The following is a 15,995-nucleotide window of genomic DNA, read 5'->3' as shown; positions in this document are numbered from 1 at the left end:
TAAATTCACATTGTAAAATTGGACACCTACTGGAACAATGCTTAAATGTCCCCTTTTCAAACACACACACACACACACACACACACACACACACACACACACACACACACACACACACACACACACACACACACACACACACACACACACACACACACACACACACACACACACACACACACACCTTTTCAGCTTCTTTGGTTAAAACCCCACTGATGAAAGCAATTTATTTGTCTCAACAATAGGTTTATTATTGGTTTTTGGGGTGTGAATTAAATAAGGCACATTCACATCATTTTTTAAACATTCAAACCCGAAAATAAAAACCGTGGTACAAAAATAATTAAGACTTGACCTCTGATCCTGTTTGACATCCTTTCATCATGTAATTAGAGACACGAAGACGCTGCTGTGCTGAGGACTCGGTGAATGTTTGTGTGTGTGGAGCCAAAAACAGCGGACACGTGGAAGGAGAGTCAAACGGATGGTTAACAGCGAAGAAACGGAGAGACACACAAAGAGTCCGAGAGGTTAAACGAAAACAGTGAGCTTCATCCTCACGGAAACACACACAGCAAAATAACTAAATATGTGATGTTAGTGAACATTAACACTGACGGTGACATTTCTACAGTACTGCAGCTTTCACTGTGTTGCATGTTAAAGGACCAAACTGATAGATTTTTTTAGGTTGTATTTCTGTCATTAATATCACTGCTGATTTATTTGCAAATCATACATTCTGTTTTTTAGATTAGTCTACCCGCAGGCAGCCAGTGGTTTTACTTTATTTCAGTGACATTGCAACTGTATGGAGGACAGAAGCTGCCAAATTAAAAGAATAAATAGATGACTTAACAAAATACAATGTGATATGTGCAATTAATATTAAAAAAAAATAAAAGTATTAATAAAAGGTGACATAATATTTGTGTTAATTTGCTACATTATTGACCTTTTTATTAATTCCCCTAATTATTTACCCACCTATTTAATTTTCCTAAAATGTGACATTAATACTTTAGTTTATATATTATATTTTATTTACCTTTGTATTAACCCCCTATTTATTTACTTTCATTTACTTTAAATTTGTCCTAATTATTTTTAAAAAATAAATGAAGGTATTAAGTAGTTGGTAAGATGTAACAGACATATTCTGTTTATATTTACTGGTTTATTTACGTTTGTAGTAATTACAACTATTTAACTCTCTCTTTTATTTATTTGTTTCTCTCCTGAATATAATTATTTTTCTATATTTCAAATTTCTCCCAATTATTTTAAAAATAAATTAAGGCATTAGTTAGCTGACAAAATGTGACATAAATATTTCTGTTTTAATTGACCAATTTTTGTCTTTTAGTTGATCAGCATCAGACCGTACAGGTCGATCGCTCTTGCTTCTTTTTGTTTTTTATTTTTGGCAGCATCCTGCTACCATAAATGTTGACAATCAGAGACTTGAAACTTGCTTGAGATTAAAAACATTTTAAAACAAACAAAAAATCTGAATCTTTACTAATATCATTTAATATTACATCATGATGTTGCAAATACAAAATCATGTGAAATAAACACATTGATTAACAAAAATGCAACATTTATGGATCTGAAGTACATCTAATTAAACAAAACTTGAGCTCAATGTTTAGTTTTTAAGGAGATTTGTAACTGTAAGACAAAAAACAATTAATTATTTTCCTTAAATTGTCTTATTGTTTGTTTTCTTATTTTTTGTAATTTATTTATTTTATTCTTTACCATATTTTGGAACCTTTATTCTCTCTGTGCTGGTGGACACTACCGGTAAAGGAGATCTGTGATCTCAGGGATCACATTCTCCTGGATTAAGATAAATAAAAATGAATATATAATAAAAATGGTTCGTGAACTCCACTTTAATGCAGTTTTAATGTAACTCTCACACACAATAATAAACTGCAGAAGATCATCTATGTGCAGCAAGTTTCAAGTCTTAAAGATTTTTCAAAGGAAAAAAAGAAATGAATCTAAAATATGTCAGTATGATTTTGAAAATGGTTGCCAGTGACGTTAAGATTTGTAATTTAACTGGTTAAAACATAAAAAAAAAAACAGCTGTGTGATCCATTATTGGGGTCTGTGTCTGTGGATGATGTTAGAAAACTCTAAATCTTCATTTTAAAACAAACTGACGTCAAGTATTCAAGTAAAAAGACAAATTCTTCAGATGAAGTCTGGTGGGATCGGAGCTACAGTCAAGCGGCTTAAAACTGAAGTAACAACATTCACACCAGATTAAATAACAGTCAGTTTGCATCCCTTTTTCTTTTTATGAAGGCTAGAGGAAGAAAGTGCTTCAAACTCAGGTGAGCGGAGGAGGAAGAGGAGACGGCAGCTACTGAGGCCCATACGGAGGCCCGTTTCTGCCAATAAAAGAGAAATAAGATGAAAACTTTTGTCAAAAACGAATAGATCTCGTAAGACGCAATGAGACACTTTCTTCGAGATTAGCATCTCAAAAAAATGAATTATATTCTGAAACAACGAGAAACTTTATTTTTAGATACTAACTCTATTATTTTGAAAGACTACTTTTTTTTAGATGTTGAGAATTATTTTAAGAGATTGTGATTGTTTTAAGATGGAATCTCAATATTTTGTGATATTAAATCATTCGGAGAAAGTTGCTCATAATTTGAGATATTGAGTCAATGTTTTGAAATACTGTGTCATTAGTTTGAGATTTTAAGTCATTAATGTGAAATACTTAGTATTTTATCTTAAGATCCTCAGTCATTATTTTAAGGTATTAAATCACTGTTGAGTTAATACGTCATTATTTTGACAATTAAGTCATTTTTTTCAAATTCTCCATCATTACTTTGCGAAAGTTACTCATTAATTTGAGATTTTAAGTCAGTATTTTTAGATACTAAGTCACCATTTTAAGGTACTAAGTTAATATTTTGAGATAAGTCATTTTTTTTTTACATTCTGAGTCGTTATTTTTTAGATACCAAGTCATTAATTTGAGATACTAAATAATTATTTTGAGATACTAAGTGACCATATTAAGACATTATGTCATTATTTTGAGATAAGTCATCATTTTTAGACTCTCAGTCATTATTTTGAAAAACTAAATCAATATTTTGAGATACCAAGTAATTTGAGATACTACCCAATTATTTTTTAGTTATTCATTATTTTTGAGATATTAATTTGATAAAGTTTTTCATTGTTTTGAGATAGTTTGTCATTCATTTCAGATATTATTCGAGTGGCAGGAGTTTTGTTGGGGTTTTTTTTCACATTGGCAGAAATGGGCTTCCGCAAGCCGACGACCTCTTCAGACCGGACAAATTTAAGAGACAGTCTGTTAAAATTACCAGCAACATGTGATCTTTAAAGTCACAATGAAATAATATTTTTGTAGATTTCATAGATTTGCTCTTGAAAGAGGAGGATGAGACATCGTGGAGGAAACGATCATTTTAAATAACTGTTCCCCTCAATCTCCAAAAAACTACTTAGAAAATAAATAAACATTAGCGTAAATCAGTTAGTAAAGGAAAGAAAAGGATTTAACTGGTTTTATGTAAAATAAGTAATCAACAGCTAATTTAACCCTTTGAAACCTGGAGCAACATTACTTGCTGCTTTCAGACACCTGTCACAAATATTTTGAAACTTTTGAACCCGAAGCAAATTGTTGCAATTATTATTATTATTATTATTTTAAAACACGGGAGACGAAAGTAAGAAAGTGGCCAATTTGTTAAACTATTTTCTAAAAATTGTAAGAAATTTGTAGATTTAGAAAATTATTTTTAAAAAGGTAGGGAACTCTGTTGAGGGTATAAAAACAGGGAAAAAAAACTACTTAGCTATGATCATCATAACTGCATATTTAAATTTATGTCACAGAATTATTGTAATTTTTAAGCATCCTTTCCCAGGGCATTTACTTTTTTAAAAAGTTTTTTAAAAAAAAATAAAAAAAAACTTTCCAGGTAATTCTTTTTTTTTTAAATAAACTTAATTTTTGGAGCATTTTTTTCTTTCGTTGGTCATTGCCTCTAGTTTGGGTTTCAAAGGGTTAACAACTAAAGCAGGAAGTGAAAGTGATAGGGATCCAAAATAAAACAAAACCCGACAGAGATGCTGTCACAGAAATCTACATTTCAACATTTCATTGAGACTTTAAAGGGTCAGTACACCCAAATCACAAACACATTTTCTCACTCGTCTTCCCGTGCAGAAACAGTTTACGTTTGGTTTCTACTTTGGTGTTTGAAAAAATGAGTTTGGATTCATCGAATTCACACAATAACACAAACAAACCAACTGATCGAGGCGGCGATAGAAACCAGAGACTTACATGACCTAAAATTTTGTCGATGGCGTCTGGAGAAGCGTAGGCGGTATTTTGGATTTGTTTTGTTTCAGTGGAGCGCAGGTTTGGAAGGCATGTTTTCTTTTAAAATTATGGCAGTTTTTTCCCTTTAGTTTATTTGGTGCGATTTTTAAATTTGGGCTGTTTATATTCTATAAAAAAGGCAATTTTTAAAGAAAAAAATGCGTCTATATGCAAGCATGTTTTCTTTAAAAATCACCAAGAATTATTTTATTTATCGCAGCCAGAAACTGTAAAAACAGAAGTTATTGTTTTGAAGGTCCTTGAAAACATCATGTATTACTAAAGAGGTTTGTAATACACATTTTCCAAAACTCTTTTCCAGGTTTTTCATGACTGTCGTATCTGCATTTAACACCTGTTTCCCGGGTTTTTGCAAACTGCTCGCTAACTTTACTCGCTCATCAGACCTTCCAGCCGCCAATGAACTTCGTGTTTCAACAGACCGGATTAGCACACGCGTTCCTCGCACAGCGGCAAGGCGGCGTTCCTTTTTGGGGGACAGAAAATCGAAGATCGTAGATGTCAGAGCAGGTTGATCTGTTGTATGCAAATGTTGTGTGGAAATGTGTAATTGGTTCCAGACTGTTTATAAGCGTTTCTGCTTCAACCCTCTGAAACCCGAGCAAACTGTCTTGAGTTTGAGATTATTAAAAATATGGAAGAAAGGCAATGAAGCAAGAAATTAATCAAAACTTTTAAAAACAATTACCTGAAAAATTAGAAAAAAGAAGAAAAAAACAGAAAAAACAAAAAGTAAATAGCCTGAAAAAAATCTTGAAAATCATAACATTTAATAGTAATAATAATTATACATACAGTTCTCAAGATATTTTCCTTTACTTAAAAAAAAGCCCCAAAACCTAAATATAATTTCTTGTAATGTTTGGGACTTAGGTAGGTTGCTTTTTGCCTTTTTTTGTTTTTGTCGCAAAAATCATTTTGCTCGGGTTCAAAGGTTTAAACACTTGTGAAAAGCATCTGAGATCAACAACAGAAAAGGGATGTCGATCCAGTTTTTAAAAGGTTAACTGACATTGAAATCATTCAGTTAAATTCCCGACTCCCGTCCAACCCTGACTGGAAGAAAGTTTTGATCCAAACCCTGTCAGACACAGCTGGGAAACGTGAGAAAATGTATTTTTCTGTAAGTCAGGTGAAGCGACTCCTTTAACTTCTTACAGTTCTCAGTTTCTGCATTGTTTGTGTGAAATTAAAACAATTAAAGGAACCGTTTTCAGCTGGTAGAAGTCGCACAGTTTGTGACGCAGCGACAGTACGAGTCATCGGACTCGGCGTCGCGTCTGATCTGTGCTCCCCGCTTTCATTTTTGGTGTCTGTGTTGCATCGAGAGAAACCAAAAGTCTGTTTGTGCTCCTCTGTAATGTGTGACGGGGTATGAGGGCCACTGTAGATTTAAATAAACAAACAAACAAACAAAAATAATAAAACAAACACACAACCCCCCCCAAAAAACAGAGGGCGATACTCTAAGAAAAAACCCTCAGAATTTCCAAGGTTAATGTCTCAAACTTGAAAAAAAAAAAAAAAAAACTGATTAAGTCACAAATTTGTGACTTTTTAAAAAAAACAACCTTTGAACCCTGAGCAATTTCTTTAAAAAACAAAAAACCATGGGGGAACTGTAACGAGCATCTTTTCTTAATAAGAGTTTAATAAAATTATTCTTAAAAATGCTAGGGAAATGTTCAGGAAAAAATGGCCAAAACATATTTATATTTTTTTTATAACAACATAATTTTAAATTATACTACAAAATTATTTTTTAAAGCAATTTGTCCAGGTTTTTTCAATTTTTTTACTTTTTTTTTTTTTTTTTACTTTTTTGTGCATTTTTAATTAATTTTTTTTTCTACAAATATTCAGGTAATCTTGCAGTTTTTACTAATTTCTTGCCATATAATATCTGGGTAACTTTTTTAGTTGCTCTTTGCCTTCTGATGTTTTTTTGCTCAGGTTTTAAAGGGTTAACCTACAGCGGCCCGAACACGCGGTCGTGTAATCTCTCTGCACAACTCCTCAAAACGTGTCTGTCTCAGTCGCAGCCTCAGTGACCGGAGTCTGGTCGACGTCGCTCTGATCCGTCTGGATTGCGGCGGGAAGGTCAGCGGAAGGGTCTGCAGGGACGTCGGCGGGGACGTCAGCGGGGACGTCGGCAGGGACGTCAGTGGGGACGTCGGCAGGGACGTCAGCGGGCACGCCGGCGGGGACGTCAGCAGGGACGTTGGCAGGGACGTCAGCGGGGACGTCAACGGGGACGTTGGCAGGGACGTCAGCGGGGAGGTCTGCAGGGAGGTCGGCAGGGTCTCTGCTTTCTAACTGCAAAGCCTTGTCTGCGTGGTCGTCGGCGTGGTCGTCGGCGTGGTCATCAGCACGGTCGTTGGGTGACTCCGACGCTGTTTTTGGAGGGCAGAGACTCTGGTTGTTGGCGTCAGACAGCTCGGTGGGATCATGTGAAGCGGTGGAGGCGGTTGAGGTGGCGGCAGGACGGGGTTCGGTTGGATCAATAGTGTGCGAGGATGGAGACGTCTCACTACCGTCAGCGGCGTGCGTTTCGTTGGCGTTGGGCGGTGAGCCGGATGCTCCCGCTGCGCTCTCAGAGTATGTGTCATCAGACCCGTCGCTCTCTTGTCGAGTGTTTTCGGTCTTACCCGGAGTGTGTGTCGGCGCCGGCGTCTGCTCTTCTGAGTCCAGGGTGTGACAGCAACCCAGAGGACGCTGCTCCCTCTGCTGGCGCCCGGCGTCCAGGCCCGCAGACGGGCTGCTGACCTCCACCGTCTCCCCCCGCCTCACCCTCCTCCTCTCTGGGTTCCCCTGGGAACAAAAACCAAGCTCAGACTGTGAAGACCGGGACCCAGGTGGACTATCGGGCTGCAAACGCCGGAGAACAGGACAACATTTAAAACTCGTCAGCTATCAAAGTGGCGTCCACGAGAGGTTTACAAGACATGTTTGTCCTGAAGGTGGCACCAGAGGAGAACTTATATTTTTACTAGTTTAGTGACAAAAAGTTCACGGAGCCCAATTTAGGACATCTCAGACTGCAGAGCAGAGACACTCAGCCTGCTCTGCTTTGGGGGCCACTTTTGCAAAGGACAGGAGGCCAGGGGCCCATCGCAGAGGCCCCAAATATGTTCGAGGACGTTCGTAAAATTTCAGGACGTTTCTGGGATTTTAGGACAGTTCTACACTTTTAAGATGTCTCCTTTAGAATTTTTGGACAATTCTAGGATTTTAGGACATCTATCACATTTTTGGACATTCCTAGGATTTCAAAACGTTTCTCCGATTTTAGCTCAATTCTAGGATTTTAGGATTTTTTTAGTCAAAATCCTTGACTCATTGAATCTCATTGATTTTTTTAATATATGTCTGAGCACAGTGCTGAATGTACATCACAGAAATCTGAGGTAAGAATGAGAAACTTTGCAGAGTTAAAGGACATTTCCACGATTTTAGCACGTTTCTCAAATTTCAGTCATTTCAGTTTGTAATCCGAGTCAACACCTACGATGTTTTTTTTCCCTTAGTTTGTGTAATTTAACCAGTTTTAATGTTTTTTTTTCTCATTTTAGAGGCTGAAAGAATGGCTGTCCTTCATGCAGAAGCGCTACGACCACTCATCAGTTTTTGTTTTGTATTTTTTCGAGAGTTTCCTCTTCACTACAGATGAAATTCACTATTATTACACAAGTATTTTGTGCGGCATGATAACTCTATATGAGTATTCATTTATTGTAAATAATATCTGCTTTAACGTTTATCAGTGAGACTGATTTTTACGCTTTTTTACGTGGAGTTTATTGCTGTCGTTTTTTGCATGACTTCTATGTATTTTATTTTGAAACTGAAGGCAAATTTCCTGTCCTCTGCGGAGGACGGACGTCTGAACCAAATGTCACGACAGTCCGTCCACCGGCTGCTGAGATATTTGACACTGGGAATGCTGGAGCGTGTCAGCACGTTGGTTACAGGCAGACGGTGAGCGTGTGCAGTACCTGGCTGAGGTTCGTGGACCTGGAGGGAGGACCGGAGGAGGAGGAGCCTTTCTTCATCTGCTGCATCCTGAATCAAAGCGCACAGTTAGCACCAGGACTTCACTGCTCTTACTGGTTTGTGTGGGAGCTGAACTCAGGCTACCTGCTGATGGACTGGGCCAGCTTCTGTCTCCGGCCGTTGGCGTGATCCTGCAGCCGCAGACGCTGCACGAACGAATGAGCTGCGGCGACAACGAGGGAAATTAAAGCCTCAGTGATGACTGACAGGATTACACATTAAATATCAGAAAATTCAGTACGGATCATTGTTTCCTCCAAAACTTGAAATAAAAAATAGCTTCTCTTAGTACAGTTATACTCAACTTACAGCCTGGGGGCCAAATCTGGCCCCTGACAGGGTCCCTGGTGCCCCCCCAAACATTTTCTAATGGACAATAAAAATAAAGTGACACTGTGATTAGTTTTTGTCCTTTTAGTCTCCATAAGGTGTCAGAGACATAAAACAGCATCAACATAGAGCTTGTTGATCAAAAAAAGAGCCAGAGGAGGATCCCCCACACCCCCGACAGAGGACACAGCTGAGACACTGATGTCCTAAAATACTAGAAATGTCTTAAAACCCAAGAAGTGTCCTAAAATTTGAGAATGTCTGAAAATCTTAAAAAATGTCCTGAAATCTCAGAAGAGTCCTAAATTCTGAGATATGTCCTAAAATCAGAGAAATGTAAAAAAAAAAAAAAATCCTAGAAATGTCTTAAAATTCCAGGAATATCCCCAAATCCTACAAATTCCCTGAAATCCTAGAAATGTCCTCAAATCCTAAAATCCTACAAATGTCACCAAATCCTAGAAATGTCCTAAAATCTCAGAAATGACCTAAAATCCTAAAAACATGGATTGTGCTGCTGTGACTGGCCCCTGGTCTCCTGTCATTTAGCAAAAGTGGCCCCCAAACTAAGCCCGCTGAGTGTCCCCGTCTTAGAGGTTGGATAACTGCTGCTATAATTACCCAGAGCTCCTTTGGGCACAGAGAGGAGTTTGATCGGTTCGGCGTCAGGAGAAAGTCCGGACGCTTTCTGCAGAGCTCTCAGGATCTCCGTGTTCTGCGGAGGAAAACAATAATGAACAAAAAAGTCGTTAAAACATATTTTGGTTCTGATTTTCATCGCTGCCGATGATTCATTGTAAAGAGTTTGATTGTGACTCAGTTGAAGGTGAATAAAAAAGTGAACAGTGTGAAAACATCGTGATGGATTTCAGTCTTCAGGGTTTGGTTTTGCTGTGAGCTGATGAGATATTTTACATCGATATGTTATCACACGCGACAAGGTAACAGCGGCGACAAAACACACGTCCACAGAAACTGTGGGAATCCACTCAAACCCAAAACTTTCGAACTTTCGCAGTTTTGCTCATATGAGAGTCATTTTCCCAAACCGCCCGTCTGTGAGCTGAAGGTCTTAATGAGGAATAAAAAATAACCAGGAGACAGAAATTCTCTCTGGAGATAATCCCACTTTAAAACTCGAATGAGCCGCTCGTGAAAAAAAAATCGATCTAAAAAAAAGCTACAACAAAGCTGATGAACGGTCGCAGTGCGTCTGCATGAGGGACATTTGTATGAATGTCCTCAGTCTCTGCTCTGAAACTTTTTCAGCCTTAAAATGACAAAAGCAACAAACAAACATAAAACGATGCTTATTTCGAGTGTGTTTTATCCTAAATCAAAACTCTCAGCAGCATATTAAATATATTTCAGCAGATTTTCGGAGCCTATCCATTAATTTCACGTTTGATTAAAATCAGCTGATTAACCAATCATTGATTAATTTTCATCACTAGTATTGACAGTTTTGTAAAATGGGCTGACGGTCCCTGTCGTGTGTGTAGCGTCACCTTGCCGCCCAGTTCGTAGGCGCAGTCCAGCGGCGTCCTCTGCCTCTTGTTCCTGAGGCCGGGCGAGGCTCCGCCCCTCAGCAGCAGCTCCACCAGCGCCTGGTGCCCGCTGCGCACCGCCTCATGGAGGGCCGTGTTCCCCTGAAGGTTCGCCACGTTCACCAACGCATTGCTCTGCACAGACACGCAACGCAGCACCTCAGAGACGGTTTGTCTCATTTTAGTCTCTTTTCTTCTTCCTGTTGTGATAACTGTGTGTGTGTTGATGCATGTGTCCTAAATGTAGTCCAGATTGTGTATTTGAGTGTAATCAGTGAATTTGCAGCTCAGCTCCTACAATAAGTCTAAAATACACTGTGGAAACTAAATAGTTACATTCAGACTGTTCAGGTCCAAAAATGCTCCATTGAAACCCATTCAAACTGACATTTTTGATCCCACAGCCATCAGAGCAGAAAAACAGGACTTGTATTATTTCTGGGTGTCATTCTGGGCTTTTGACTCTTTGACTCTGAATTTGTCATTTTGACTATTTTCCACCTGACAACAATACATGCTATATTTTTTTAAAAAGCATTGTGTTTTAAGCCCAAATGCTGTTTACAGTTTGTGAAATGAAATTTAATTTGTGGTCATTTTTCTCGTGTGTGGACCTTGAAGTCATGACTAAGCAGAAATCTGGACCAGTTGAGAACCACTGGTCTGGAATACCCGTGACGGATGGATGGTGGTTAATTGTACTTTTACTGCAGTACAGGATCTGAATACACGTTGAACTGCCATGAAGTGAGCGTACAGGTGTCACTGTGTGAGAGCGGCGTCAGAGTTTACCTGCAGCAGCGTGGTGGCGGTCTCCACGTTCCCGCAGAGACACGCCTGAATCAGAGGCGTGTTGCCATAGTGATCCTTCTTGTTTAGTTTGGCGTTGCACTCGAGCAGAAACCTCATCACCTAAAACACACACACACACACACACACACACACACACACACACACACACACACACACTTAAATCTTTCACTGCCGAGACGTTTAAATTTAAAGTAAAACTCAGTAACATTTAGGACATTTCATTTCAGGACGTTTGTAGGATTTTGGAACGTTTGTCAGAATTAAGGACATTTTTAAGATTTTGGGACTTTTTAGGATATTAGGACATTTCTAGGATTTTAGCATGTCTTTTAGGACTTCAGGACATCTCAATGATTTAAAGACATTTAGAGATTTAAAGACATTTCTAGGATTTTAGAACAATTTTAAGATTTTGGGACTTTTCTAGGATTTTGGGACATTTGCGGGATTTTAGAATGTTTGTAGGAATTTAGGACATTTTTAAGGTTTGGGACTTTTGTGGACTTTAGGACATTTCTATGATTTAAAGACATTTGTGGGATTTTAGGACATTTTTATGATTTTGTGACCTTTCTAGGATTTAAGGACATTTACAGAATTTTGGGACATTTCTAGGATTTGAGGGCGGTTCTAGGATTTCAGGACTTTTTTAAGACTTTAGGACTTTTCTAGGATTTAAGGACATTTGTAGGATATTTGGACAATTCTGGCATTTTGAGACATTTCTATGATTTTGGACATTTCTAGGATTTTAGGACTCGAGGATGTGTCTAGGATTTCAGGACATTAGGGTCGTAGCCAGGACGTCTGTTGGGGATCCTCCTCTGGCTCTACCTGGACGTGGCTGTTCTGGCTGGCCAGGTGAAGCGGCGTGGCGCTCTGGTTGTTGCGGGCGTTGACGTTGGCTCCGTGGCGGATCAGCAGGGCGGCCAGCGCCGAGTGTCCGTGCAGGGCGGCGACGTGGAGCGGCGTAAAACCGTCAACGTTACAGCTGTTAACCCCGAGAGCGCCGGCCTGCAGGACAGAGAGCTGCACAGGGGACACACAAAGAGGACACATAGAGGACACACAGAGGACATACAGAAAGGACAAAAAGGGACACACAGAGAGGACAGAAAGAGGACACACAGATCAGATTAATATGGAGTCCCCTGTCTGTCTCCAGTTTGAGTCCGTCTCCGTGGCGTTACCTTCTGGGTGGGGGCGCAGGTGGGACACTGACACAGCGGGTGGCAGAGCGCCGTCTCTGACCGCAGCTCGCCTTCGTCCTCCTCCTCCTCGTCCATCCACTCCAACAGGTAACGCACCATCTCCACGTCCCCGTCCGCCACGGCACGCAGCAGCTTCTCCACCTGTCCACACACACACACACACACACACACACACACACACACACACACACACACACACAAACACACATAAGTGTTTGTCACCATGGAAACAGCTGGCGGTGATGTGCTGAGCGGCTGCAGGCGTCCGTTACCTCTCGGTGTCGGACGCGCTCTCCCTCCGGTTTGGCTTCGGAGCCCAGAGAGGAGGTGCTGGAGACGGAGGAGCGTCGGCTGCTGCAGTCTGAGGCCAGCGGCGAGCGACTGGGAGACTGAAAAAGACAAAACCGGATCAATACCAGCTTCTCCGCTGAGAAATTTGCAGAAACTGCTGCATTTTCAGGACGGAGGAACAGACAGCTGAATTGATCTGTCTGTGTTTTATAGAAAGTAAAACTGCAGGGGCGTAAAAACATTATTCAGCACCTTGTTTTTACTTAAAACATGCTGCTCTGCTGTATCTGAGTAATATTATAATCATTCTGCTGCAATAATTACATTTATTCTAATTGAGTAACATTTATTTTAGTGCAATGATTAAATTATATTTTGGCACTACAATAAATGTAATTATTCCACCAGAATAAATGTAACTGTTGCATTTGAATAAATGTAAACATTGCGCTAGATTAAATATAATTATTGCAAAGAAAACATATAGTTATTCCACTATAATAAATGTAGTTACTCTTTACTACTTTAGAATAAATATATTTATTGAATTAAAATAAATGTAATTATTTCATTAGAATAAATACAATATTACACTAGAATAAATGCTATAGTTTCTTTATAATAAATTTAATGACCGCACTAGAATAAATATGATTATTAAATTAGAATAAATGCAATTACTGAATTATAATAAACGTAATTATTGCACTAGAATAAAGGTAATTATTGAATTAGGATAAATGTAGTTAAGCCTTCAGAATAAATGTAATTATGGCATTATGATAAATGTAGTTATTCGATTAGGATAACTGTTATTACTGCACTATAATAAACATAATTTATCTAATTAGAATAAATGTAATTATTGAATTGGAAAAAATATAATTACTGCAAAAGAAAAAAATATAGTGTCTCCACTAGAATAAATGTAGTTATTCATTTAGAATAAATGTAACCTAAATAGAGTCTGGTGGGTTTGGCAGAAGCATTTTCGGGGCTGTTTCTGTAGCGATCCTTTCCACACTTATAATAACAATGGAAGCCTGTCAGGGACAAAAACACGTCTCGTGGCCGTACGCTGACGGAGGGAAGATGCCCCGAGTGTTTACGCTCTCGCTCAATACCGGTGTCAAAGACAGTTGTTGCCATTTCTCACTGAGACACAAAAACACGGGAAAAGACAGCCTTCAACTCCTCTGACCTCTGACCTCTGACCCCTCAGCTTTACTCCATAGAGACATGAGGGCAGATCAGACTCACGTTGACTCCGCTGCCGCTGCGCTGACGGCCGTTCTGAGTCGACTGCAGCAACACCAGGATCTACGAGAACACACACACACACACACACACACACACACACACACACACACACACACACACACACACACACACACACACACACACACACACACACACACACGTGTTTTGATGTTCCCGGCTCACACTGACCCACTGCATGTTCAAACATCAAAGAAGTGTAAAAATATAAACATAAACATAAACATTATCTTTAGCTCAATTAATATAATCTTTTTTTTTTATTTAATTTTATTTAAAGTAATTAATAGAATAGAGTTTTCCACCCCGGACAGATTATGGTTCACTGATGAGAATTCACTCGTTTTTCCTTTAAAAAATAATATCTTTTTTTTTCTTTTTTTTCTGTACAAAAGTCAAAAATAGACATTCCCTTCATTTGTTTCAGCACAAACCTTTAAATTCACATTAACATATTAAAACTACATTTTCTTTATCTTATTTATGGGATTGTTGACATTTCTTGATTTTAGGACATTTCTAGGATTTTACAATGTTTCAAGGTTTTTAAGACATTTCTTGGATATTAAGACGTTTCTATGACTTTAGGACAATTCTCAGATTTTAGGACATTTCTAGGATTTGGCGACATTTCTGGGATTTAAGAAAATTTCTCAGATTTTAGGACATTTCTACGATTGCAGGAGTTTTTGAGGTTTTTAGGACATTTCTATCTTTTGAAGAAATTTCTAGGATTTAGGACATTTCTTGGATTTTATAACGTTTCGAGGTTTTTAAGACATTAAAAACACAAAATCATTAAAAATCATTAAAAATATTTTCCCTGTATCTCTAAACTTTAAAATGAGTCACTTTGAGCCTCAACATAACAGAGTGTTAAGAGGATCGGCAGCGTGTTCCCGCGGTTCCTGAAAAAACACCAGCAGCTGATCAGATTAACTGCAGAGCTCTGAAACGTGAAAACAATGTCAGCTTGGATACAGTGAACAACTCTTTGATGTCTTTTTTTCTTTAACCCTTCGACACCTGGAGCGACATCACTTTTTTACTATTTTCACTATTTTTTAAATATATGAGGAAAAAGGCAACCAGCAACCCGATAAGAAATACCCCACATTTTGCAAGAAATGCATTTAGAAAAATGTTTTCTCAAAAACTTGAGGAAAATGTGCAAAACACTATTTTTTAACTTATTTGTAAGTTACATAAATAAATATTTAAAGGTATTTTACTGCATAGTGGCCGTTTGCCAGCAAAAAAATCCAAATCAAACTTAAATCAAATCAAAGCCACTGAGCACGTTGTGTACGCAGGCAAAACAAGTCCAGTGTCCTTCGGGATTATTGTGATTTTTCTTGATTTATTTATCCGAAGAAGAAGCAAACACAGGAACAACGAAATCACGGCTGCCTCTCTCGCTCTGGTACCCAAGTGCATGCTGGTCCCACCTGCCTGCCGAATTAAACTAAACAAATAACAAGGCAACAGGAAACGCTGTAAAAAAAACTATTCGAGATGTTTACATTATTTAGAATAATCGAAACAACATAACTTATGTTTATGAACGAACTAAACTACTGACAAATAGCTCGAACACACTGAATTATAATATTTATATAATATAATATTAAAAACAAAACAAGGAGCTGACCTGACAAAGGTGCGTGTCAGGTCAGCTCCGTTTGTTTTTGCTATTTTTCTGAATCTATTTTTAACTAATTTATTAGTAATACTATTTTTTTAAATTTACTCTTAACTAATTTCTCGCCAGTTTTTGTGTAATTTCTTCTTTAGTTGCTCATTGCTTCCTTCTTCCCAGGATTTTGAAAGAAACCAGGCGACTTGGCGCAGGCTTTAAAGGGTTAACGATCTGCAGCAGCTTTCATTACTAAGTTTCTCTCTGTCGGTCCGTTCCCACATTTATCAAACCTCACCTCACTCATTTAGGGATTATGTTAACTCTTACGGGGTATTAGGGCCATTGAGAGTAAAAAAAAGATTTTGAAGTTGCAAACCACGAAAAAAAGTCACACATTCACAGAAAAA

The 15,995-nt window shown here is 38.4% G+C and overlaps 1 protein-coding gene across 1 annotated transcript in view; it reads right to left on the bottom strand.

The window, feature by feature from the left end:
• Window positions 1–225: 225 nt before the first annotated feature.
• The window catches only part of ankrd27 (ankyrin repeat domain 27 (VPS9 domain)), a 43,915-nt gene continuing 28,145 nt past the window's right edge, over window positions 226–15,995 (bottom strand). Inside the window, exons 18-27 of the mRNA XM_088079592.1 lie at window positions 13,932–13,991; window positions 12,653–12,769; window positions 12,360–12,521; window positions 12,004–12,198; window positions 11,149–11,268; window positions 10,318–10,491; window positions 9,431–9,524; window positions 8,564–8,642; window positions 8,422–8,488; window positions 226–7,237 (exon numbers count right to left, since the gene is read on the bottom strand). Of these exons, the coding sequence (XP_087935718.1) occupies window positions 6,443–7,237; window positions 8,422–8,488; window positions 8,564–8,642; window positions 9,431–9,524; window positions 10,318–10,491; window positions 11,149–11,268; window positions 12,004–12,198; window positions 12,360–12,521; window positions 12,653–12,769; window positions 13,932–13,991 (1,863 nt within the window). The 3' untranslated portion in view covers window positions 226–6,442. The remainder of the gene's footprint in view (window positions 7,238–8,421; window positions 8,489–8,563; window positions 8,643–9,430; window positions 9,525–10,317; window positions 10,492–11,148; window positions 11,269–12,003; window positions 12,199–12,359; window positions 12,522–12,652; window positions 12,770–13,931; window positions 13,992–15,995) is intronic.

The sequence above is a fragment of the Plectropomus leopardus genome, chromosome 7 (genome assembly GCF_026936395.1).
Source record: "Plectropomus leopardus strain MGB_pleo_1.0 chromosome 7, ASM2693639v1, whole genome shotgun sequence".
Classification (NCBI taxonomy): domain Eukaryota; kingdom Metazoa; phylum Chordata; class Actinopteri; order Perciformes; family Serranidae; genus Plectropomus; species Plectropomus leopardus.
Note: the sequence above shows the minus strand (reverse complement) of the source record. Positions and strands in the feature narration are given on the sequence as shown.